This window comes from Dreissena polymorpha, chromosome 10 (genome assembly GCF_020536995.1).
Source record: "Dreissena polymorpha isolate Duluth1 chromosome 10, UMN_Dpol_1.0, whole genome shotgun sequence".
NCBI lineage: Eukaryota > Metazoa > Mollusca > Bivalvia > Myida > Dreissenidae > Dreissena > Dreissena polymorpha.
This window is the reverse complement of record NC_068364.1, coordinates 36,468,827-36,496,293: the sequence shown is the minus strand read 5'-3', so window position 1 is coordinate 36,496,293 and position 27,467 is coordinate 36,468,827. Positions and strand designations below refer to the sequence as shown.

Genomic DNA, 27,467 nt, shown 5'->3' with positions numbered 1-27,467 from the left:
CAGATATACAGGGTTTTCAATAAGAGCCGGCCGCCGGCCAAATCGGCCGTTTGAAATCAGATTTTTGCCGGTTGAAAATCGCTCAGATTCAGAAAATCGGCAATTGACTTTTCGAAATTTTCCTGTCTTTTCGATAACTTTGCTCTTTTTTGCTATTAAGCAAAGATGTTGCTTGATTATCTTCCTTAACGCATGACAACAACAACAACAATTAAATGGCACAAATTGGAATCGGTCAAAAAGCAGTCAAATATTTTGACCCTGATTGCTTGCGTTTTTTGTGTTAATGCAAAGTTTTTGTTGTTGTGAAAGTATGTTTTAATTCAGTTACGTTTCAAACTAGAAGTTTCACGCAAAATGTGCATGGTAGATGGACGATCAGGCCTTTTCCGCCCATTCCTGTAAGGGCCGAATTTCGGTCCCATTCCCTATCCAAAATCAAAGATTTTTCCTTATTAGAATAAAGAGTCCCAATTGGAACTTTGTGCAAAAAAAACCCTGTAAAAATTGACCCTAAAAATCGAGTGGAATTACGTATCCGAAAGTCGTATTTATCCAAATTATGATAAAATTTTACAAAAGTAATAAAGAGCTTTTTTCATTTATATTTTGTTAGTTCAAAAAGCTAAAATTCGTAAAATACACACAAAAATGCTCAAATTAAAGTGCCTGGTTGATCAATAAAATAGCCATAAAATGGCCCAAAATACAGAAAATCAAGTGCTCAATTTTTAAATTTTCCGGGAGAGAATGCCCCCGAACCCCCATAGAAGGCCTGTTGGTTTCACATTTTGGCCTGTTGGCTCAAAAGTAATTGATAACCTTGGATATATTCTAATTGGCTTAGATACAATTAAATCTATAGCCTAGTTAGCAATTTTTTTTTTTAATTTTAAAACTGAAAGTAGGATTTCCATATGTATACGTCCATTATAACACACGCAATTATAAAGCGCAAAAAAGACGGATTTCTACCTTGTAACCACCAGATATATTCTAAATGGCATAGATAAAATTAAATCTATAGCCTAGTTATCAAGTAATTTATTATTTTTAAAACGGTACCGCTTTTAAAACCGAAAGTAGGATTTCTGGACGTATACATCCATTTCAACAAATTTATTCTAATTGGCATAAATAAAATATGTTTCTTATTTATTCTAAAATTTAATTCCATTTCAAGGTGTGTGGCTTTAAATAGAAACATATGCCGAAATGCATTTGATACTTAAGAAAAATGGTGGACGTTTGTGTTTATGAACTTCTTGAGCACTTTTGTCGTCAATTTTAACACTTTTAAATGAAAGGGATCAATACAATACATTTATGTTCAACTATTTTATTGTTAGCGAACACGATGAACACCGCGGTAAATATTATGGGTCCGCTGTGATTAGCGGTGATTCGCGGTGTCCGCCTTATGGCAAACGGCCCATTCAACATTTGATCTGAACACCCATCACGGGGTTCATATTGGTAAGCGAACACAGCGAGATGAACACCGCGGGGAGTGGCGTTTGTTTCAGTACACGGTGTATGTACTGTAAGACACTGAGCTATCAATAAGCTAAAGACAAAATTAGAAGAGAACTGCTGTTGTCCTTTTTCTATGCTACTCGTGTCAAATGTTTTATTGTTGGTGTTTTATGACTATTGAAATGTGTGTACTTTATTAAATAAGAAGGCCATGGGCCCTAAGGAGAGCTTAACTGAGACCCGAAGGAACTAAACTACTTTGAAAAGGTGGAGTTCAAAATAATATAAGTACTTCATAAAACATCAATATTTAGTTTCTTGGCACATTTTTTATTTTCTCACTGGGCTGAGATGCACAAATGTTCTGACCAAGTTTAATGAAGATTTGACTTGATATGTGACTTCCTGATGTTTATAAGCTTTTTCTACAATTCGACCTAGTGACCTAGTTGTTTTATCTTACATGCCCCAGTTTCAAACTCGGCAGTTACTTTATTGGAAAATGTTTTTGACCAAGTTTCATAAGGTTCGGACCCAAAATGTGACTTTAAGAATGCAAGAAAGACGTTATGATGACTGGACTATATATATATATATGTGTGATTTTTAGAGTGTTCACAGACGTTTGCTGAAAGAACTTCAAATTATCTGCTTGGACTCTAAAGACTAAAAATTCTTAATACAGCGATGAATGGATATACAAGCACTTACTAATTATATCCCCTAAATCCCCGCTTAAAGTGGTGGAATAAAAAAGGTACGACACTTTCTGCCTTTATGTAATTTTTCGTTTACAAAAATATTTTCTAAATGAAAATAGTATAGGCGGAAAGTGTCATCCATGATGAGCCTGCGCATACTGCACAGGCTAATTTGGGACAACACTTTAAGCATATACATTAAGCCCCTTTTCCAAAGCAGGCTCAAAAAAGTATTTATGCCTGGTTACCTTCTTGGGTTCCACGACCAGTGGGGCATAAGCAAATAACTTAACCGTTTCCCTCTCAGAAGCAAAGTCAAAGTGGCTATATGCAACCAGTATTAAACCAGGACAGCCTTGGCGTAAATCACATGCTCTTCAGATTGTATGCTGGCTGCTGCTCATCTGCATCTTATGGATGGAAATAAAGGCTTTAAAACTTGAATCTACTTAGAAAGGTCTTTGATTTTTTAAGGGACTACAAATGCCTCGTGCTTTCCTGAGTGGTAAAGGGAAGACTGGTTACCTTCTTGGGTTCCACGACCAAGACTTCCGATCCCTGGGTCATCTGCTCCAGCCTGCGCTTGTTGATCAGCGTCAGGGACTGACCAGTACCACCTGAAACAGCACAGATGTTGAGCTTTATACTACAGCAACATCCAACATGTTTCCTTAGTTCTCAAGCCTTCGCTTGTTGATCAGCGTCAGAGACTGAAAGAATAACAGGATTCTGGCCCCGTTTCATAAACAATTCTTAAGTTTTTCGTAAGAATTCTGCGATTTTTACGTACGGACGTTCTTACGCCAATTCCTACGAACGTTTCATAAACGCGTTCGCAGACTTAAGAATTCTTACGAATCTTACTAACGTAAAACCAGTCTGCGCCATTTAATTGAAGGTTTTAAAAGACGTAAAACTAACATTTGGCGCCATCTGTCAGATTATAATAAACACTACGAGAACTAGTAGAAAAGCAATAAAACTAATTGTTATGTATACATTTATTTTTCTCTTTTAAAATAAATAAATGTGAAGTCGTCAGCAGAAATGCTTTCAAATGAGGTCGACGTTTTATGACGCTAAACGTGTTTTTGTGTGACGTTAAATAACTGTACTTGATTAGTTGAAATTCATTCAGGTGAACTGAAACATATATAACTTGTGATCTTGGTAACAAGTTCAGACGAAAAAGGCACTGACCCCTCGCGAAGTTATCGCTTATAATGTAAACAACGTTTTTAAAGTTTGTTGAGTGTAACAATTGCTTTGTTGTTGAAATTGAAATACTTATTGGGGTTAAAGGAGCGTAGAGTAACAATACGATGTTGAAATTTACTGTCAAAGTTGGATAGATTTGCGCTGATTAACAATGGAACAAACTGCTATTGATTGACATGGAGGATTTCTAAATTAAGGAGTTGATATTCCGCATCAGGTAAGATGACGAATCTACATGACACCATGGTAAAAATCGCCTTTGCTAAAGGGACTTGTTCACAAAGTTTGGCATGTTTTGAAGGTAGTCATGAAATGCTTTTAATTGATAAATGTAAACATCTGAATTAAATAGTTCCAGTCCAGTATAAACCAATGATAAAATTAAAGAAAGAAAAAAATGTAATCCACACCAGGGCTTGAACCACTGACACCTGGAGTAAAACTCTAGCACCAACCACTTGGCTGTCCGTACTGATATAGTACGCTCAGGTGTACTATTTATACTTTATGTAAGCAATCTTTGTAATGTAACAAATTATAGCTCCAATATAAAAACAAGAATAAAAGTGGAAAAAGAAAACAAACAGAAAAAAAGTTTACCACACCGGGGCTCGAACCACTGACCCATGTAGTAAAAGCTTAGCGCCGAAACCGCTCAGCAATCCGTCTTCACATGTGGGTTTGTGTAATTCAGAGTTCATGTTCTGGTCGTCATTGAGTCTTTACAACTACATTATGTGCGGACCTGACAAACCGTCTTCACATGGGTTGACATTTATTTTATACTTTGTAAAACCATCCGCGTGTTGTTACAAAATTTAACGATGACACAAGAAATCAAAAATTTTAAATCGTTTCGCGTATGAGACGCTTTATAATTTTATCAATTTCTAACGATGATTTTTAGTAAACGAAAGTGTATTTTCAGTAAAAGTCTGCGGCATTAGTGTTATTTTGCACACTGATGTATATTGTTCATTTATTTCTTAAATCTGTGACAAAAAGTTGAAACATTCTCATTTTGATAGAGTGTGAACAATTCCCTTTTACATTGACAGCAAATGTTTTGTTTTGGAAGTTAAATTAATACTGGCTAAATTTGCAGGTGTGTTATTGTTTTAAATTGAGATGGTATGGCATTAAAGGTTTAATACTTACTTTGTTTATATGTCAGATTGTAATATTATTAAAGATATGTGTAAGTTTGAGCTATTTTTGTCAAAACTTACATGTAACATGAATAAAAAAAGTCATTTACATCTGTTAAACTTTTAAGTAATGTTTAAATTTCTATTTATTATTTAACAGTCCCTTCTGTTGAGATAAGACTAAACAATTGACAAAATCCTCTTAAGATAAGCTGTTATTTACTTTGTGTGTTGTAATTTGGACAATAATAAATTAAATTCAATAAAAGTATAATTCTGCTTTGGTAAGACATATTTTCTGATTTAAAAAATATTTTGTAAAAAGTAAGATTTTTATGTTTCATATGTCGGGTAAATATACTACAATCCTGCTAAAAAAATGAAATTCTATCTAATTATGTGAGTTAAACAGTATTATTTTTTTCATAAAATCATGCATGTCTGTCATTTTTTGTAATTTAATAATGTGTTTAAATTTAATTTTGGATATTTGTTATTAAAGAAGTTTGTGTTTTAGGTGAACAGATACTTCATGAATTATATGAATCACCAGGGAAAGGACCCAACTACTTGCACAGATGCATCCTGGCGGGTGAAAGAAGGGATGATCACTTTGGCAACAGATTGTTCAACTGCTTGTAAGAACTTATGTTTTGCATATAGTGACTGTTATAATTCTTACTCCTTTAAATGATTCTGTGTAACTTTGGTTTTACTAAAACATATGCATCGGAACACTACAAAAGTAAAAAAAAAAAAAAAGTTTAAATGTTAAGTTAATTTTATTGACAAGTTTAAATTAAGAATTCTGATGTGAAGGGAATCCATTTGAGATAAAGATTTCATAACATATTTTAATGATTAAAGAAACTTGTACATGCTAAAGTTTGGTGTATCCTGATGATTACCAGCCATAAGAGTTTCAACCATGACTGTCAGTTTTGTGTTATTCCAAATTATTTTAAGATACATTAGTAGGATTACATTTTTGATTTTTTTGCACTGGTACTTTTTTTATGTTCAATTTTTATTTACAGAAATGTTGATGTGGACTCAGTCAAAGAATTTGCTGTAACTGTGTATGTCTCTTCACTATGTGGACATAAAGTGCTACAGCTGGTTGGATATTAAGATCACAATGTACTGTTTTAATGGAGAACATCTGTGAATATTTATTTTAACAATGGAAATTCAAACCTGAATTATTATAATTAGAAAACATTTTCATGTACATGCTGGAATTTTATTTGAAGTGTAAAACTAAAATAATTTAGAATTATTTTTAAACACAAACACAGTTTTATTATAGAAATAATTGTTTAAACTTAAGAGAAATCAGTGTTTAAGTGATGCATTTTATTTAGTGTTTGACCTATTTAACACCTTAACTATGTTTTTTTATGTTGAATGTAATGGTAATAAAAAAAAACATAAGCTGACATCCAAAGGGTTTTAACCTTAAAGGGAATTGTTCACAGATTCAGGCATTTTTTTAAAGTATGTCAGTAGAAGCCTTAAATTGCTAGATTTTAACCTCAAAATAGAATTTTAGAAGAGATAAAAACACCAGAAAAATATTGGTAACACTCGGCCATCTTGAATTTTATATTTAAGCATTCATTTTATACTTGATATATGTGACCCATGTGAAATAACAAAATTTAACAGAAAAAACAGAATCATTAAAAATTATCCAATCATCACCCTGTTTAATTGTATCCATTACACATGATGAATACTCATAAAAAAGTTGTATTTTCAGTTTGATTCTACATCATTAGTGGCATTTTGCTCCCTGATTTACAGTACATGTATTCTTTTTTATTTTGTATCTGTTCCTTAAATTTGGAAAATGGTCAGTTTTACTATCTGTGCACAATTCCTTTTGATCTTTATTCTTAGTTTTGTGATCAATGGAATGCCTAATACCATTTCAATAGTAAATGAGATTACTGGTAAGTACTTGTTAAACAATAAGGCCGTAAAACGTGCAAAGCCCTTCTTTATTGTATCTCAAATTGTGAAAAGCAATTCTGAGATTTTTATGTTTTCTAACATTTAATTACTTTTTTGAGTTACTTATTATAAGTAAATGTAATTTTTGTAAGATTAAAATGCATTGACTTGTTCAAATAAAAATAATAACATATGAAAATATACAATTTTGTGTTGTGTAGTACATTTGCTTCCATGGCAACCAATTTATTTAAATGATACCATTGTTATTTTTCTACATTTTGAACACCAAATTAACTCAAAATAGTCACATGGATGTACTTTTCAATTATGCCATAAATTATAAAACAATACAAATACACTAGTCATAATTAAAGAGATTGTTGTTTTTTAAACTGAATTTAGTAGGTTTTTTTTCTGAAAATAATAACCATTTCCAAAAATATTTCAGTTGGATGTTGGTAAAGCAATCTATGCATGTTAACTAAAGGTCTATTTTTATAGGGAACAAAACATATATTTACCTTCTTTAAGATACTTGCAGACCAGTTGGCAAAAAAAGTTGATCTGAATCAAACACATCGTTCATCGAACATTGAAAATTATCACCGAAAATCAAAAAAGTATGTTTCCGCTTGGATATCAACTAATAACTAAAAATCTATTATTGTTGTTCATTTGAAACATGATTTTGAAGCCTTTATAAATATGGTAAAAAGATGTTTAGTTGTGATATCATAATTTGGATTATTATCATTAGCTGTCTGGCATGTATGTACTAGTTTTACCCAGGAAACAGACTCAAGAGATGTCCACAGTTGAGTAAAAGCCAGATAATGTTTTGGTATCTTCTATGTATCCAGATCCAAACATTTAATACTTCCCAAACAATACAATTTTGTAAATGAAATTATAAAAAATTACCTTATTTACAAAGGGAAAACCTTTGTTCTGCTTCTCCTGTTTTGGACATTCCATTTACAATAATTCAGTGACGCATCAAACAGAATCAAAGATAACCTTCCAGTAAATTCAATCCTAGAAGGAAACTCATTGATTTTGTTACACTCTGTTAAGTCGTTAGTGCCAAAAGTGGTTGATCCAATAAACATGCCAGTGTCTTGCATCATCCATGACCATGTATTCCAATTTCCAGTTTGCTTCATACATTCCAGTTTGACATAGATCTAATTAAACTTTCATATACAATTTACTTCTGTAACAATCCTCTCTTCTGTATTTACACAATGCTTATCCCGTAGTACAAAGCATGGCCAGAGGTAATTTAAAACAAAAATCCATTCAACTTTGTTTACATTTGACCTTGTTTTTTCGTCGCGATTTGGCAAACAAGGGAAACAACTGTGCTCTCTATAATGTACTTCAGAAAGATAAATTTATTACAATTTACCGATTTTGTCAGTTTCAAGAGAAAAGTCACGCTTCTTTTGTCGAAAATGCGCTTAAAATCTTTTTTTTTTATTTTGGAAAATTTGTGAAGACGTGAAATAGCTAAGGCGGCCATATTTGCGAACGCTACGACAGCCTAGACCATGCGTAACTTTAACGTTGGAACTTACGAATTCGTAGCAGGTGGTTGCGTAAGTATTTTTTTGTGAAACGCTTGAATTTTCTTACGGACTTCGTAAGTATACTTACGTAAGAAACCGTGCGTACGAACGTTTATGAAACGGGGCCTCTATCCTTTAAGACAATGCCTCACAGTTTGGTCCTGTTGCACAGATATTGAGCCAAATACTTCAGCAGCATCTATTATGTTTCCCTATTTCTCATTTGTCCGGCCCTTCTCATCGGTCCGTTAGTTTAAGTAGTCCACTTTAGATAACTCTCATGAACTGTTGGACAGTTAAAGTTTGTCAATTTTTTTAAGTTTCAATGCATTTTCTGTTTATATATGATTACAATGACGAGTGATCTCATGATTTCTTGTTTATACTGTTACTCCAGACTCATGATATCATTATTTAAATCTCATTACATATAACTGTGTTTGTGTTTTGAGGGATTATGGTCCGATGCATACACATGCTTATAAGCCACCTTAACCCTTTCCCACTCAGAACCAAAGTAAAATTGGCTATGTGCAAACATCATAAAACCAGAACAGCCTGCAAGTAACTCACTGTCTGTTCAGGTTTTATGCGGTTTACTGCTCATCAGTATCAAAGGTTTTGAAATGAAGCCTTTACATTTTGAACCTAGTAGGAAAGGCCTTTAATTTAATTTAACTTTCATCGTTTGTGACATTATACCATATGACACCATTTGTGACATCATACCAAAGGACATCATTTGTGATATAATACCAAATGGCATCATTTGTGACATCATACCAAAGGACATTATTTGTGACATCATATCAAAAGACATCATTTGTGGCATCATACCAAAGGACATCATTTATGACATCATACCAAAGTAAATCATTTGTGACTTCATACCAAACAACATCATTTGTGACATCAAACCGAAGGACAGCATACATCAAACCGAAGGACAGCATTTATGACATCATACCAAAGGACATCATTTGTGAAATCATACCAAAGGACATCATTTGTTACATCATACCAAAGTACATCATTTGTGACATCATACCAAACAACAACATTTGTGACATCATACCAAAGAACATCATTTGTGACATAATACCAAAGGACATCATTTGTGACATCATACGAAATCGTCGGGAGAGAGAGAGAGATTGTTGTACATGGTACAAATTGGATAAGTGTCGACTTCCCAAAAGAAAAAAAACATTTCTTTGAGGGTGAAATATTATATTTTGGTGAAAAATTATATTTTTGGAGGGGAAATGGTATTTTTAGGGGAAAAATTCTGGTAGGGGAAGACGCCGAATATCGGCGTCACTTTCTTAGTAAAAAAAAACCCTGCCAAAAGGACATCATTTGTGACATCAAACATAAAGGACATCATTTGTTACATAATACAAACAGACATCATTTTCACATCATACCAGAGCTCCAGATTAGGTTTTGTGAAATTCTTAAATTACTACCAGATTTAAAAAAAGAATTCTTAACTCTGAAATTTTATTCTTAACGTTACTACTAAATTTTGGAAAATTATTTCTTATTTTTTATAAATGACCTAAAAATAAATAATAACGGTTATTTTCATGAAAAATAATCAAAATAAACATACTAGCAACTTTATTTATACGAGTTCAACAGTGTCTTTTCAATATTATACAATTCTATTTTTCAAATACCTTCATATGCCCAAACTGTGCTTAGATTGCATGCCTTAGATGAAGTTTTACACATTTCACAATTAAAACGGGTCTCCCCTTTAATCTTTTCAACGATTAGTCACGGGACTTGTCCCTTCCACTCGTTCAAAGTTTTTTGTGTGTTTAAGTTTGGACCCGCCGTGTCGCGTTGTTGTTTAGCTTTTCCGACTGTGTCGGAAACTGAACATACAACATTGTATAAGATCATTTCTATAATGTCTTTCTAAACGTTTAACTTCCGCTCACTTTGCGTACAATATGTTAAAAGCGTGTTTTTGGACGCTTTGCAGTTTTTTAGGACGCTCTCTGGGCGCCGCCGCCATTGTTTTTTGACAGATGGACTGTATACGCTGCTTTTATTGGAAAAATGCGCTTTGTTAAACAAACCCGATAACCATTCTATATAAGCACCGCAAAGATCTTTAATACGCGAAATGAACTCAATAAAAATCGATACGAACCGATGTAAAAATAATATTCGTAACTTGATTTTGTAATTCTTAATGGTACGACAAGATTTTAATATAAATACGTAACGGACTTGAAAATAATTCGTAATTACGAAAATACGACCCTTATCTGGAGCTCTGCATACCAAAGGACATCATTTGAGACTTTATACCAAAGAACATTCTTGCGATACAGGGTTTTTTTGGCCCGATTTTATAGCCGAAATTCGGCTATGTTCCCAATCCCCAAAAGTATACTTTTTACCCACAATGTGGCAAAAAATTCCCAATTGCAAAAAAAAAAAAAAAAACATTTTTTTTTTTTTTTTTTTTAGAAATAAGTCTTATGTGTATTTTATGTCAATTTTAATTCAATTACATCTAACAAAGTATTATATGATTTTTTTCTTTTAATTTGAATGATTATAAAGAGTTAAATCAAATTTAGTATTTCCCTAATCAGTGGACTTTTCGTGTGGAAAAAAGGGCTAATGAATTTATTTTCCCAATTTCATGAAAATGCCGATAAAATTCCCAATTCCAAAGCCACGGGCTATCTTCCCAAAAAGTGGGAAAAAAACCTGCGATATCATTCCAAAGGAAATCATTTTTGACATGATACTAAAGGATATAATTTGTAAAATCATACCAAAGGACATCATTTGTGACATCATACCAAAGGACATTATTTTAGACTTCATACCAAACAACAATATTTTTGACATCATACCAAAGGACATCATTTGTGACTTCACAACAAAGGACATCATTTGTGAATTCATACCAAAGGACATTATTTGTGAATTCATACCAAAGGACATCATTTGTGAATTCACAACAAAGGACATCATTTGTGACATGATGCCATAGTACATCACTTTTGACATGATACCAAACATCATTTGTGACATCATACCAAAGGGCAGCATTTGTGACATCATACAAAAGCACACCATTTATGACATCATACCAAAAGACACCATTTGCGACATCATATCAAAGGACATCATACCAAAAGGCACCATTTGTGACATCATACCGAAAGACAACATTTGTGGCATCATACCAAAAGACATCATTTGTGACATCAAACCAAAGGATATCACACCAGAGGATATCATTTGTATCATCATACTTTAGGAAATCATTTGTGACATCATACAAAGCACATCATTTGTGACATAATACCAATGAGCATCATTTGTAACATCATTCCAAAGGACATCATTTGTGACATCATACCAAATGACATCATACCAAATGACATCATTTGTGACATCATACCAAATGACATCATTTGTGACATCATACCAAAGGACATCATGCCAAAGGACATCATTTGTGACATCGTACATAAAGGACATCATTTATGATATAATACAAACTGACATCAATTGTGACGTTATACCAAAGAACATCTTTTGTGATATCATTCCAAAGGAAATCATTTTTGACATGATTATAGATACTAAAGAATATCATTTGTGACACCAAAGGACATAATTTGTGACATCATACCAAAGGACAATATTTTGACATCATACCAAAGGACATCATTTGTGAATTCACAACAAAGGACATCATTTGTGGCATCATACCAAAACTCATCATTTGTGACATCATTCCAAATGACATCATTTGTGACATCATACCAAAGGACTTCATTTGTGATATCATACCAAATGACATCATTTATGACATCATACCAAAGGACATCATTTGTGACATCATACCAAATTACATCATGTGTGACATCACACCAAAGGACATCATGTGTAATAAAAAACAGCATTTCCAAATCTCAATGTGACATCATACCAAAGGACTTCATTTTGTGATATCATACCAAACAACATCATTTGTGACATCATACCAAAGAACATCATTTGTGACATCATACCAAAGGACATCATTAGTGACATCATACCAAATGACATCATTTGTGACATAATACCAAAGGACATCATTTGTGACATCATAACAAAGGACATCATTTTTGACATCATACCAAAGGATATCATTTGTGACATCATACCAAAGGACATCATACCAAAGGACATCATTAGTAATAACAAGAGCACCGCCTTGCGGGTGCAGACCGCTTACCTATTTTCTTTTTAAAGGTGAAGGGACTCTCAATTTCAATCAAAAAGGAGGGAGGGGTGGAGTGAAGAGGGGTGCATAGTGTGGGGGTGTGGACATATTTTACATTATCTTCCAAAAATGCGAAAAAAGGGAAAAAAAAACTACATTCGGGGGTGGGGGGGTGGAGGGGGCGGAGGGGATTCTTGGGTGCGATGGTTGGACGGTATTTCAAAAATAAAATAATAAAAATAAATATTTGTTTTTAACAGTTTCAAAAAAAAATATTCGGGAGGGGGGGGGGAGTCTATTGTGGTATGTCAGGTAAGAGTAGTTTTGTCAAAGTATCAATCAAATCTAATCATAAATAAAGAAGTTATGGCAATATTAGCAAAATTTAATAATTTGACCTTGAGAGTCAAGGTCATTCAAAGGTCAAGGTAAAATTCAACTTGCCAGGTACAGTAACCTCATGATAGCATGAAAGTATTTGAAGTTTGAAAGCAATAGCCTTGATACTTCAGAAGTGGATCGAAACACAAAATTTAACCATATGTTCAAAGTTACTAAGTCAAAAAAGGGCCATATTTCTGTAAAAATGACTACCAGAGTTATGCAACTTGGCCCTTTACTGTACCCTTATGATAGTTTGTGAGTGTTCCAAGTATGAAAGCAAAATCTATGGTACTTGTAAAGTTGACCAAAACACAAAACTTAACCAAATTTTCAATTTTCTAAGTATAAAGGGCCCATAATTCCGTCCAAATGCCAGTCAGAGTAACATAACTTTGCCTGCACAGTCCCCTTATGATAGTTAATAAGTGTTGCAAGTATGAAAGCAATAGCTTTGATACTGTAGGAATAAAGTGGACATAAACACAAAACTTAACCAAATTTTCAATTTTCTAAGTATAAAAAGGGCACATAAATCTGTCAAAATGCCAGTCAGAGTTACATAAGTTTGCCTGCACAGTCCCCTTATGATAGTTAGTAAGTGTTGCAAGTATGAAAGCAATAGCTTTGATACTAAAGGAACAAGGGCTGTTTGTAAAACATGCATGCCCCCCATATGGGCTGTCCGTTGTACTGGCAGCCATTTTGTGAATACGACTTTTGTCACTGTGACCTTGACCTTTGACCTAGTGACCTGAAAATCAATAGGGGTCATCTGCAAGTCACGATCAATGTACCCATGAAGTGTCATGATCCTAGGCAAAAGCGTTCTTGAGTTATCATCCGAAAATCATTTTACTATTTCGGGTCACCGTGACCTTGACCTTGTGACCTCAAAATCAATAGGGGTCATCTGAGAGTCATGATCAATCTACCTATGAAGTTTGATGATCCTAGGCATATGCGTTCTTGAGTTATCATCCGAAAATATTTTACTATTTTGGGTCACCGTGACCTTGACCTTTGACCTAGTGACCTAAAAATCAATAGGGGTCATCTGCGAGTCATGATCAATCTACCTATAAAGTATCATGATCCTAGGCAAATGCGTTCTTGAATTATCATCCGAAAATCATTTTAATGTTTCGGGTCACCGTGACCTTGACCTATGATCCTTGGCGTATGCGTTCTTGAGTTATCATCCGGAAACCATTTTACTATTTCGGGTCACCGTGACCTTGACCTAGTGACCTCAAAATCAATATGGGTCATCTGCGAGTCATGATCAATCTACCCATGAAGTTTCATGATTCTAGGCGTATGCGTTCTTGAGTTATCATCCGGAAATCATTTTACTATTTGGGTTCACCGTGACCTTGACCTTTGACCTAGTGACCTCAAAATCAATAGGGGTCATCTGCAAGTCATGATCAATGTACCTATGAAGTTTCATGATCCTAGGCCCAAGCGTTCTTGAGTTATCGTCTGAAAACCACCTGGTGGACGGACCGACCGACCGACCTACCGACCGACCGACATGAGCAAAGCAATATACCCCCTCATCTTCGAAGGGGGGCATAATAAAATGGACCTTAACACAAAACTTAACCAAAATTTTCAATTTTCTAATTATAAAAAGGGCACATAATTCTGTCAAAATGCACGCCAGAGTAATCTAACTTTGCCTGCCCAGTCCCCTCATGATAGTAAGTAAGTGTACCAAGTTTGAATGCAATAGTATTGATACTTTCTGACAAAAGTGGACCTAAACGCAAAACTTAACCGGACCCCGACGCCAACGCCGACGTGATGACAAGAGCTCATAATTTTTTTTTCAAAAAATAGATGAGCTGAAAAACAGCATTCAATATGGGTTACACGGGTTATTTGTTTGCATTTCCAGGTTTTTTTTTTCCTTCTTTAGGACCCGCCGAAAATCGGCCCTTTCCCCTCGGAATTTTTTTACAGATTTCATTTTCCCCTAAAATAAAAAAAAAAAAAATTTTTTTTTTTTTTTTTTTTACCTTTAAATATATAAGTTAACCTGATCCACTGTAGAAACTAGAAAAATCTTGCATAATTAAATTATCTGTTGCCTTGAATTTGTTTTAAAAACAGTAAAATATGTTAAATTGATTATTTTCGACCTTGCTTATTTTCCCCAAAATCCAGCTTTTCGCACAATTTTTTTCCCAAAAATTCGACATTTCGCGCGATTTTTTTCCCCTCAAAAAAGGCCAGGCTCTTTCCCCAAAATCAGATAAAAACCCCTGATTTCTGAGATAGTTACACTATTTATGAGCATTGAATAATAGGAGTAGGACAATATTTGGTGAATGTTGGGTAAGGAATAAGTTAATCATGTCCTGCACTAAACAATACAGTACAATCAAAACCTCATACTGTTCTGTTTCGAGGCCTCACATGACTTTATATATATCCATATCACCTAACAATGCTCCCATAACATCCCACATTTAAGAATTAACAACCCAGTACTGCTAAAATTATGATAATTATCCATCATCGAAATGATATCGTGATAACAAAGGTCAATGTTCAACAAGCAGAGATTTCATAATGCACTGGACTAAGTTAGATTTGGTTTGAACAAGACTATCTGGTAATTTGATATACTATTTGTTATCAATTATCGAGGCACCATACAACAGTGATAATCCTCTTATACACAGATACACAATTCATATAACACCTGAATGTGTTTGGTGGACCTCACTAATGATTGACATTTCAGAAAAATGTTATACCTGGTAATATGCTTAACCCAAACATATTCACAGGGGTTTTTCTGCCTACTTTGGGAAAAGAAGTCTGACCAAGGCCATCCTTAAAAAATTGTTTGTTTGGCATAACCCGACCCAGGTAAATTTGGGTGGGTAGGTAGGTAGGGATTTTATTTTTTTTTAGTAATTTTTTTTCTGAAATTGATCTCCGACATATACCAAACTGAAAGGTAATTATCAAATAAAGCTCCAAGTCTTCTGCCTCGTGGAGGAAAATTGTTAAATATTTTTCTTTCCGACCGTATCACCGCACGTGCATTCGTAACAGGGTTTTTATTCCACTTTTTGGGAAGATAGCCCATGGCTTTGGAATTGGGAATTTTATCGGCATTTGCATGAAATTGGGAAAATAAATTCATTAGCCTTTTTTCCACACGAAAAGTCCACTGATTAGGGAAATACTAAATTTGATATAACTCTTTATAATCATTCAAATTAAAAGAACAAAATCATATAATACTTTGTTAGATGTAATTGAATTAAAATTGAGATAAAATACGCATTAGACTTCATTTAAAAAAAAAAATTATTTTTTTTTTGGGGGGGGGGGGGGGGGGAAATGGGAAATTTTTTGCCACATTTTGGAAAAAAAAAGTATACTTTTTGGGATTGGGAACATAGCTGAATTTCTGCTATAAAATCGGGCCAAAAAAACCCCTGCGTAAGTCTATTTTTTGTATAAAGAACAACGAAAATATATTATAATCGACAAAAAATACTATATCCGAAAACGAGAGTCCGAAAAATTGTACGCATTTTGCACATGAAAATGTGCATATCGTTTGACCACAGAAAATAAAAACAAGTAACCTAGCAAATACGTAATTAATTTACTATTTGGTTGACATATTACTTTACAATAGCATAGTTTGTGAGTAAAAAACAACAAAGTAATTATAACATTTTAATTTCAATCCAGAACAGAAAGGTGCAACATCTTCAACATGTAAATAATTATTTAATTATCGTCCTTTAATTCAGATCGATAGCCGGTAGAAAGTTGCAAAGTGATCAGCTTGAAAATAATTTATTGAGTGTTACGCTTATTTTCATTTGCTTATTTTTTATACTACTTTTGCCATCGGCCATTATTTTGCAGGCAGACGACAATTTTAACTGTGTATTCCATTATCTGCGCATGAATTACACAATATTACCCCATAGCGAACTCAATGTTGATTGGCCAGCTACCATATGCGCTTCAAAACGTTCATGGAAACAAAGAGAAAAAATAGTTTTAAAAAAACAATCCGGATTAAAATGGCGTATGTTTTCAATGAAATTTAAAGAGATTTTAGCATATTCGCAAATTATATTTTTCTTGAGCCAAATTCGCTATATTTTCGCAAATGGCGAACGACAGCGCGAGCCCTGTAAAAGTGAGCATTTATTCCAATAATAACACGTTCGCAATGTTCGTGCTGTCGTTCGCCATTTGAGCCATCTGCGCCATTTGCAAAAATATTGAGAATTTGGCTCAAGAAAAATCTAAATTGCGAAAATTCGAAAATCTAGTAAAATTTCGTTGAAAACATCCACCATTTTAATCCGGACTGGTTTTCTATTTTTGTCTCTTTGTTTCAATGAAAGTGTTTGCACTTTGAACAATTAACTAAACAAAACCCGGTCTGCACACGATTAGACATCGCTTGACCTCACCTTACTTTTATTGAAGTGCACATGGTAGCTGGCCAATCAACATTGATCTCGCTTTCACATGACATGACGTTGTCGAATGAAACGTGAGAAAAATTGGAGCAATCGAATAATATTGGGTCATTTATGCGCAGCTGTTCAGGGGTCTTGCTAGGTTCAAATTTTAGGGAGAAGTCACTTCTCCCAAATGCCAAAATAGGGAGAAGTGGCAACTTTTCGGGGAGAAATGGTACTTTTGCATCAAGTGGTCAAGCTTAGCTCAAAATTTCGGAAGCTGTCACTTCTGTACAGTTGCGTCATAGGTCTTCATTTTACATCTATTTGCGGCAAATAAAAGGAGAAGTATTTCCTTTCAGCTTTCAATCAACTCTTTACTTGTCTTATACCCATCATTAAATTTGCCAATTATCATTAATCAAAAACAATCTTATTTCACACTTTGGGGGACAACATTTACAAATACAAACACACACTCACTTAAGTGTTCATTTTTGTTATTGATGTATTTAACTGAGTTTAAGTTATATATTTAACACTTAACATGCTATTTATGTGATGACTGATAAGCTATTTCAATAATAGAGGCTGAACTGGCTGATGGAATTCAAAAGGCTGCATTTCATTTATAATAAGAGATGTCAAGTGTATGAAACCTACATTTTTCTTATTTCTAATTGATTGTAAATTATTATGGCAATTTTTATTATTTTTTCCTGTACAGGTTTATCAAATAAAACTTCAAGTTTAACAAAACCAGTAATATTCATAATCTTCTTACTTCCTTGTAAATTTTAAGAAAATCAAGATTAAATCGAATTTATATTGTGCTACAATTTTTCAAAATAAAAATTCATTTAAAGTCTCATTTTACAGCACAGATTCCAAATCTTACCCATAAATGAGCCCTATATTTATTGCCAGTTTGCTAGGTTAACTCTTCCCATTTGTTCATTCCTTTGATTTGTTTTAATGGGCCATTTAACTTTGCTGAAGTATAGTTATTGGTAGCCAGCACAAGGCAATTAATCAAGGCTTCACCTATGAACAAGTTTAAGAACTCTAATAGCTCCCGACTGTGCATTTGAATGTTCAACTTTGCATGACATGTAAATGGGGCAACTTCTGACTGAGAATTCTCCTGTGTCCAATTCTCCACATCAAATTGATTTTAATGGTCAATGTGTGGCACAAACAAATAATTAAAAGGTGGAGAAGTTATGTCGCCTTCATGAAATTAATTAGCGACATAAATATTCCCTTGGCAAGCAAATCGCCCACTTCGCCCACTAGCGAGACCCCTGATGTTGTATAATTTGAATACACATCGCAGTCCGCCTTCAAAATAGCGGCCGGTTGCTAGAGATAAACAAATGGAACAAAAACGTGACAATACCTGTCAATAAATATTTCTAAGCTGACCACTTTTCATCTTTCTTCTGAATATTTACCGATCTGAATTAAAGAGTATAATAAAATAATGAGTTATATGGCGATAATATTACACATCTCTGCCGATTTCCGAATTAAATTGAACAGTGATAATTAATCAATTTGTTTCTGAACGACAGCAGCGTATTTTAATTAAAAGGAAAACGAGAAAAACAGGAGCGGTTTAATTGTATTTAAAGTCTAATTAATCGCATATGCATATGTCAAATAAATAGGCGACTCAAATAAATACCGGTACGCGTTTTGTTCATTGCTATTCTGGATATCCTTAAAAGAGAATTCAATTGACGAAAATAACTGGAAAGGATAACAAGCCGAGAGGCAAAATTTAGCGGAAAGAATATTCGGCGAGCAAAAAAATTTTTTTTCTGGAAAGTGACAAAAAAAAATTCAGTCGGGCCGATTTTAGTGGGTCGGTCAGGTTATGCCAAACAAAAGAATTTTTAAGGATGGCCCAAATTGGGAATTTTTTATCGACAAAATTGCCCATTTTGGGAATTTTTGTTTCGTGAAACGGCTCATTTTGGGGAAAAAAATGAATTAATCATGCTTAAATAAGTCTGTGGTTTAACAATTTTCTTTATATAAACACATGCAAAACAAACACTGCCCAAACACAAGTTACAGCAACATTTTTGGCCGGGCTAAAATAGAGCCATGGGTATTTCATTTCATACTTTAATGTATTAAATGACGATTGAACTACAACTTTCTTACAAGGCTCTGAGCATTCAGTTGCCAATTTTGTGATTGACGGCCCTGGCATTACTTCTGTAGCTGTTACATTTTGCTGCGTATCGTCCGAGCCTGTCTGTTCAGGGTTACTCGCGGCAGTAATTTCGGAAGATTCTGAGCGTTTCGTAAACATCGATGATTTTGTAACACATCCTTTAGCGTCTATTTTTTGTGTGTTTTTAATGTAATATTTACTATTGTGCGTAGCCATGATTGAAAATAAGCGTCTACAGATATGGTATTTTGTGTGTATTGTGCGGCTCTATATACTCTTGTATAATGCGGTACAGTTCGAACATCATCGCTGAGAGTAAATGCATCCGGCAAATACACCAAAAATCTGTGTCACTAAAGGCTTTATTACGTCGCGAATGAAGGGAAGTCACTCTTTCGATATAAATTATGTTCACTTTTTACGATTTTGGAAGATTTTAGTTTTTGCAATTGGGAAAAATGCAATCAAAATTCGATTGGGAACGGGTCCGTTTGCTTTGGGAATGCCTCCGTTTCCCGGAAGCGCAGACAGTGCTGAAAAACCCCTGATTCATTTGAGTCTTGCTCTGAAAAACTGGGCTTAATGCATATGCGTAGAGTGTTATCAAAGATTAGCCTTTGCAGTCCCCACAGGCTAATCTGGAACACCACTTTTTACCTATAATTTATTTTTAAGACTTCCTTTAACCGAGAAATTCCATAAAAGCACAAAGCTTCCTGCCTGATAAGCCTGTGTGGACTGCACAGGCTACTCTGGGACGACAATTAACACACATGCATTAAACCCTGTTTTCCCAGAGCAAGGCTCAATTTCATTATTCAAAAAAGGAATGATCTTACCTTTCAGACTCACATGCAGGGTTTCACCGTCAAGATATCCACTTCCTTCATCACACACATTTTCTGGACCAGCATTGTCAATGATCACACCATGTGTCCAGTTAGTGGTCACCATGCTAGTTTCAAGGGCTGCCAAGTTACTGTTCGTGTTTGCTTGGTTACAATCACTTGTTGCTTGGTTACCATCAATGTTTACTTGGTAACCAACATTGGTTGTAAGGTGACTCTCAGCTGTTGCTGGGTTACCATCTGAGATAATTTGGTAACCAGCATATGTTGCATGGTTACTCTCAGTTGTTGCTTGGTTACAATCAATAGTTATTTGGTTACCTTCAGATGTGATGTAATTACCATGGTTACCATCACTGGTCATTTGGTAACAATGCGTGGTTGTATGGTTGCAGATGTTTTCATATTGTGATTTTGATACAATGTCAGTGAAGGAAGAGCTGGTATTACCCTCTGCAACAAAATAAATCATTTGATAAACAATGCAAGAAATAAGCTTTTACACTTAAAATTGGGGCTCCCACGGGTCAAAAATTTTCTTCGGGTTGGGTCGGCGGGTCAAAATTTCAAAGTACAGGTAATTTTGGGTCGGGTCCGGTATTAAAAAAAATCTATGTTTTTTTGTAAACTACAATAAAACATTTATTTTCTTTACAATAAAACATTTATTTTCTTTAAGGATGAACATATCAGATACATTTAACAAATAACCGTTGTGAAATAAGACTAAATTACTTCACAAAAAAGTATTCTTTATATAGAATAACCATATTCTTTATCGTAATACATGAATGTATTATAAACTGTGAGTGATAAAACCTCGAATATGGGATATATAAAGACAAAGTTCAGCAAAATAAACTGCAAATGAGTTGAAATAACCCTTTTAAGCAAAAAACACTGCTATGATGTGCTTTCTCTATAAGAATGAAGGTGTATCTATTAGAATCAAAATGACTAGAGCAAATAAAAAATATAAGAGATCATGGGAATAGATGTCTTTCTTATTTCAATATGTAGTATTATTTTCTTTAAATTAGGCACACAAAATCAAAAGGCTAAAATGCGCAATATAGACTGCTTAAAAACAAATCCTTCATAAATTTGTTACAATAATCAGGGCTTTCCTTAGACCTCAAATCTCAAGAGTCAAGGACTCTTGGGACCATATTTTCAAGAGTCAAAATCAAACTTCTGAGATTCCTAATAATAACGCAGGAGAGTCAATGATTTTTTGCAATTTAAGCAAATTACTGAGATATAATATATAAAAAGCAACAAATTAAAAGATACATGTATGTTAACATTTATTTCTTACATTTTACTGTCACTACAACACTATGCATTTAAACACAATATTTCAATGATTAATAAATACAAAACATGTACAACATTAACTTCATGTATACAGCAGAGTAATATGTCATATGTTCTTCATTCGCACGTTTGGGGGTGTTAGGAGCACTGTCATTTAGATCAAAAGTACGCTTTGTCGTTGGCGTCTTACACACACTTTCAGAGTTACTACCGATTCCGAATTCGAAAAGGTTTCTCTGCGACATTTTCCGAATGCACAAGCACAATTACACTTTGCACAATTACACTTTATCCAATAACTTTGTTTGACCGTTTCGCGTAGCTATTAAATTAAGAATGAAATACAAAATGTGAAAAAAAAAACATTTCCGCTGGCTATCACAAAAAAAAACAACTATACGGGTGGTACTTAAACACAATAGCCTATATAAATCGGTAAACTATAAAAGGAAATTATTTCTACTCGCCGATAAAGGTGCCTCCGTATTTAATCCCATCAAAAATTCCGACGCCCTTTAATTATTTCATGTGCCATCTTCACTGAAGACGTGCGACAAACACGCCGTTTTCTATGCCTTCTCAAACGGTCAATTATTACGCCTACATGTATTTTGTAATCAATTAGCTCATGCAAAAATTGTCACTTTGCCACAAGGTCAGTTATATCGGTTCTATAGTTATTTTTAGCAACTTTGATGCAAAGCGTGTAATTTGACGTTGTAGACAGTACATATGCCAGCATAACTTTCGCGCGTCTTTGAACTGAGCAATCATGAAGTAAAACAGTGATGGGTGCATTCAGCTTTGGAAATACATTCTGCCATACTCTGGAAATATCTCAAAATATGCTTTACGGTGTTCTGTGGATATGGATGTTATTATTTTATATTGAATATTATTAAAACGGACGCGGATGAGTCCATTCTGTTTTGGTGGGTTTATAGTTCTTCTTAAATGCTTTGAGCTTTTATGAGTACATACGTACAGCTCAGAGGGTCAATAGCTGGGAGTTAGATTATTGCAACTAGGTGGGTTTAATACACGTCTTTTCCGCAAACAGCTGATAACAAACGCTATAATAAATAATGGAAAGTTAATACACGCGTCATCGAACCAGCAGTGTTTTAATTGGTCAATACTAGATTTCTTAATTAACCAAACTCCGCTTACTGGGTGGACTTGTGCTTCCATGATTGGAAACGGGCGTTAACGATTAGCGTGTACTAAATGAGATACTCCGCCCCGAGCCAAATATCGCTTAGTCTTAACAACTTTTGATCTCGTTGACGCAAGTCGGTATATTCCCCCGGGTCAAATGTGACGCATGACGTAATTTTCTCAAGAGTCAAAAAGGGGTCTTCTGTAACTTTCAAGCGTCAAAACCCGGGAGCTCGGGTCAAAGGAAAGCCCTGAATAATTGTGAACAAATGTAACTTGACGTATCAAACTGTAAACAGGATCTTATCTCACCATATCAAGACTTAAATAAGAAGTATATAAGATGGAAAATGACTATAAAACTTGGGAAAGTAAATACTAGTGCTGCAACAATATACCGGTATATCGGTATATATCGCAATACGCAATCCGCATATTGTATTGCGATACGATTTTCATCATACCGGTACGAAAATTTTACAAAAATTCATTCACATTTCGTCCAGAAAAGCCATCCGGAATAATGATAACAAGGTAAACAATTGGGGGCAATAAAGGGATTAGCATTCAGTGTAAATATTTTTTTTCGTAAAAATAGCATTCTGAAAGTTTATTATACGGAGTAGCGTTGTTACATCGGAGCATTCGTTCGATGCTTTTGAACAGATTATCGTTGAATTAATTGTGCACAGCCATACATGCCATACGTCCCGATCTTGGCGGGACAGTCCCGCTTTTGGACCCTTTGTCCCGCAGTGAGACGATTTGTCTCGACATTCATAAAAAACGATGTAAGGTCTATAGGTTCCCAATAAAATTCGCTATTCAAGCTCTGTTTCGCTAACACTTACCACCGCTAATCCCTTTATTGCCCCCAATTACATGTAACAATCCGATTCTACTTATCGTGTGTACCAGTGTTGTTTATGACACCTTATCAGCGATTTATCGGCTAATTATTGATTTCATCAGGCATTCACACCATGGTGGTCTTTAAGATAGTGGTCGCTTATTGCTATCGATAGTTGTATTATAATGAAATAAATGTTGAAAATGTGTTTATTTTTGTATTTGTTTGAAACGGTTTACAAAACAATTGTTTTGTAAAATTAACTCTACGTCATTAATGAGTCTTTTACATTCAATGTTTAGTTCCAATATAGCGGGATAATCCGAATGTGCAATATACCAAAATCGCAACAAACAGTCCAATAAGTGATACCCATCCTGTCTAGTGTAATTGGGTGTAATTGTAATAAAAACAACGAGGTGCTATGCATGACAGTTTGACCCTACTTCAATTAAGCTAAAATCAACGAGATGCTATGCATGACAGTTTGACCCTACTCCAATTAAGCCGCGACAATTGACAAGTAATAAACTGCGCATGGATACATGCTTAAAAAAACATCGCAACAAACAGTCAAAGTGGTTCAGTAGATAGTGTACTGTAACCCGTACTTTCAGTCAACTGGATAGCCTCCCCTGCGTTAATGTTTGCCATTGAAATAAATATAATGAGTATTGTTGTCGTAATGTTCTAGATTTTGTACTCTTAAAAAGATGAATATTATTTCGTTGTTTGCTATTGTCTTATTTAATAAAACTGTTATTGTTATGTTTTAGATTTCATGCTTCATATCAGATATTTTATGTCTTGAATAAAAGTATCAAGAGTTTTTGTTAGTACTATAATGACCAGGGATTTCAATAGATTTAAAAAACCAGGAGTCAATGACCCCTGGACTGAAATTTTGAGGAGTCAAATTGAAAAATGGTGGGGTCAATTTTGAAGCGCGTTAATTGTGTTTTTGTCTGTATTATTCAATTTTTTAGATAAAAATATGCTCTAAGAGTAACACAATATCTTTAAAATTTATACTGCTTTATTAAATAACAATCAGAGCTCCAGATAAGGTTTTGTGAAATTCTTAACGTTACTTCCAGATTTTCAAAAATAATTCTTAACTCTGAAATTTTATTCTTAACGTTACTACTAAGTTTTGGAAAATAATTCTTAACTTTTCTAAATGACCTAAAATAAATAATAATGGTTATTTTCATGCAAAAAAATCAAAATAAACATACTATCAACTTAATTTAAACGAGTTCAACAGTGTCTATTCAGTATTATACAATTTTATTTTTCAAATACCTTCATATGCCAAAAACTGTGCTTAGATTGCATGCCTTCGATGAATTTTTACATATTTCACAATTAAAACAGGTCTCCCCTTCAATCTTTTCAACGATTGGCCACGTGAATTGTCCCTTCCACTGGTTCAATGTTTTTTGTTTAAGTTTGGACCCGTCGTGTCGCGTTTTTTTTATCTTTTCCGACTGTTTCGGCAACTGAACATACAACATCGTATGAGATCTTTTCTATAATGTCTTTCTTAACATTCAACTGCGTACAATATGTTAAAAGCGTGTTTTTGCCGCTTTGCAGTTTTTTAGGACGCTCTCTGGGCGCCGCCATTGTTTTTTGACAGATAGACTATACACGCCGCTTTTATTGGAAAAAATGCGATTTTTTAAACAAACCATTTTATATAAGCACCGAAAAGATCTTTAATACGCAAAAAGAACTCAAAACAAGAGCACCGCCTTGCGGGTGCAGACCGCTCATCTATTTTCTTTTTAAAGGTGAAGGGACTCTCATTTTCAATCACAAAGGAGGGAGGAGTGGAGTGAAGAGGGGTGTATAGTGTGGGGTTGTGGACATTTATTACATTATCTTCCAAAAAAGCGAAAAAAAAAACAAAAAAAAACGGGGGGGGTTTGGGTGCGATGGTTGGACGGTATTTCAAACATAACAGTTTAAAAAAAAAAATGGGAGGGGGGGGTATAGTGTGAGGGTGTGGTGGTAATTTGTGAGATGATCTTAAAAAAAAAAAAAAAAAAAAAAAAAATTGGGCGGGGGGGGGGGTGGGGTGGGGGGGGGTGGGATGGGGGGGGGTGGGGTGGGGGTATAGTGTGAGGGTGTGGTGGTCATTTGTGAGATGATCTTAAAAAAAAAAAAAAAAAAAAAAAAAAAATAGGGGGGGGGAGGGGGGAGGGGGGGGAGGGCACGGGGGATGGTTTGGGTGGAGTCTATTGTGGTATGTCAGGTAAGAGTAGTTTCATCAAAGTATCAATCAAATCTAATCATAAATAAAGAAGTTATGGCAATTTTAGCAAAATTTAATAATTTGACCTTGAGAGTCAAGGTCATTCAAAGGTCAAAGTAAAATTCAAGTTGCCAGGTACAGTAACCTCATGATAGCATGTAAGTATTTGAAGTTTGAAAGCAATAGCCTTGATACTAAAGAAGTAAAGTGGATCGAAACACAAAATTTAACCATATATTAAAAGTTACTAAGTCAAAAAAGGGCCATAATTCCGTAACAATGACAACCAGAGTTATGCAACTTGTCCTTTTACTGTACCCTTATGATAGTTTGTGAGTGTTCCAAGTATGAAAGCAATATCTATGATACTTTAGGGGTAAAGTGGACCAAAACATAAATCTTAACCAAATTTTCAATTTTCTAAGTATAAAGGGCCCATAATTCCGTCCAAATGCCAGTCAGAGTTACATAACTTTGCCTGCACGGTCCCCTTATGATAGTTCATAAATCTTGCAAGTATGAAAGCAATAGCTTTGATACTGTAGGAATAAAGTGGACCTAAACACAAAACTTAATCAAATTTTCAATTTTCTAAGTATAAAAAGGGCACATAATTCTGTGAAAATGCCAGTCAGAGTTACATTACTTTGCCTGCACAGTCTCCTTATGATATTTAGTAAGTGTTGCAAGTATGAAAGCAATAGCATTGATACTTACTGAGAAAAGTGGAACTAAACGCAAAACTTAACCAAAATTTTCAATTTTTTAAGTATAAAAAGGGCACATAATTCTGTCAAAATGCACGCCAGAGTTATCTAACTTTGCCTGCCCAGTCCCCTCATGATAGTAAGTAAGTGTACCAAGTTTGAATGCAATAGCATTGATACTTTCTGAGAAAAGTGGACCTAAACGCAAAACTTAACCGGACGCCGACGCCAACGCCAACGCCGACGCCGACGCCGACGCCAAGGTGATGACAATAGCTCATAATTTTTTTTCAAAAAATAGATGAGCTAAAAAACGATACGAACCGATGTAAAAATAATATTCGTAACTTGATTTTGTAATTCTTGATGGTACGACAAGATTTTAAAATAAATACGTAACGGACTTGAAAACAATTTGTAATTACGAAAATGCGACCCTTATCTGCAGCTCTGACAATACCATGATACATAACACAACATATTTTAATGAATTGGTACATTAAATATACTTCCTTATAGTTATAACACATTTAAGTCTTTTAACACATTTAAATAATTTAAGATATGTACCGGTAGCACCTTTTCATCACATATTTATCGTCATTATATTATCATCATCCCTATGATAGCTTGTCTAATAAAACGCAATCTAAATGCATGGAACATCTAGTATATCTATTACTGTTTATCCGAATACTATACATGTCCGAAATATGTACACTTTGAAATGCCTTACCTGTAGAAGATTTACTTTAATAATCCAAATTTTTCTTGTTGTTATCGGGTTTAACAAACCTTATCAAATGTTTGTTAAATCCAGTTAATGCTTTCTCCATTATTGAATCGCCATAACTTGCAATTTGAATCGCCAGCTTTGAATTGTAGATACGCGGGTTGAATGTTAAGTCCGCCATTTACAATGTCAAAGGTCATGACGCAGCAATTTAATTCTACTCGGATAATTTATATCTTATCGAGAAAATGTGTTTTC

General features: G+C 34.4%; 2 protein-coding genes and 1 long non-coding RNA gene across 6 annotated transcripts in view; 1 reads left to right on the top strand and 2 right to left on the bottom strand.

Moving 5' to 3' along the window:
* LOC127847757 (gastrula zinc finger protein XlCGF8.2DB-like) overlaps positions 1-27,467 on the bottom strand; it is a 111,588-nt gene that overhangs the window by 38,169 nt on the left and 45,952 nt on the right. The window lies entirely within an intron of this gene.
* The window catches only part of LOC127847752 (uncharacterized), a 52,813-nt gene that overhangs the window by 10,779 nt on the left and 14,567 nt on the right, over positions 1-27,467 (bottom strand). For both annotated transcript variants that reach the window (XM_052379879.1, XM_052379878.1), the window contains exons 5-6: positions 20,176-20,637; positions 2,703-2,794 (exon numbers count right to left, since the gene is read on the bottom strand). In XM_052379879.1, coding sequence (XP_052235839.1) covers positions 2,703-2,794; positions 20,176-20,637 — 554 coding nt within the window. The remainder of the gene's footprint in view (positions 1-2,702; positions 2,795-20,175; positions 20,638-27,467) is intronic.
* LOC127847761 (uncharacterized) lies at positions 3,480-5,743 on the top strand. The gene is made up of 3 exons (XR_008034160.1): positions 3,480-3,612; positions 5,061-5,181; positions 5,581-5,743. It is a non-coding gene; the product is annotated as an uncharacterized LOC127847761 (long non-coding RNA).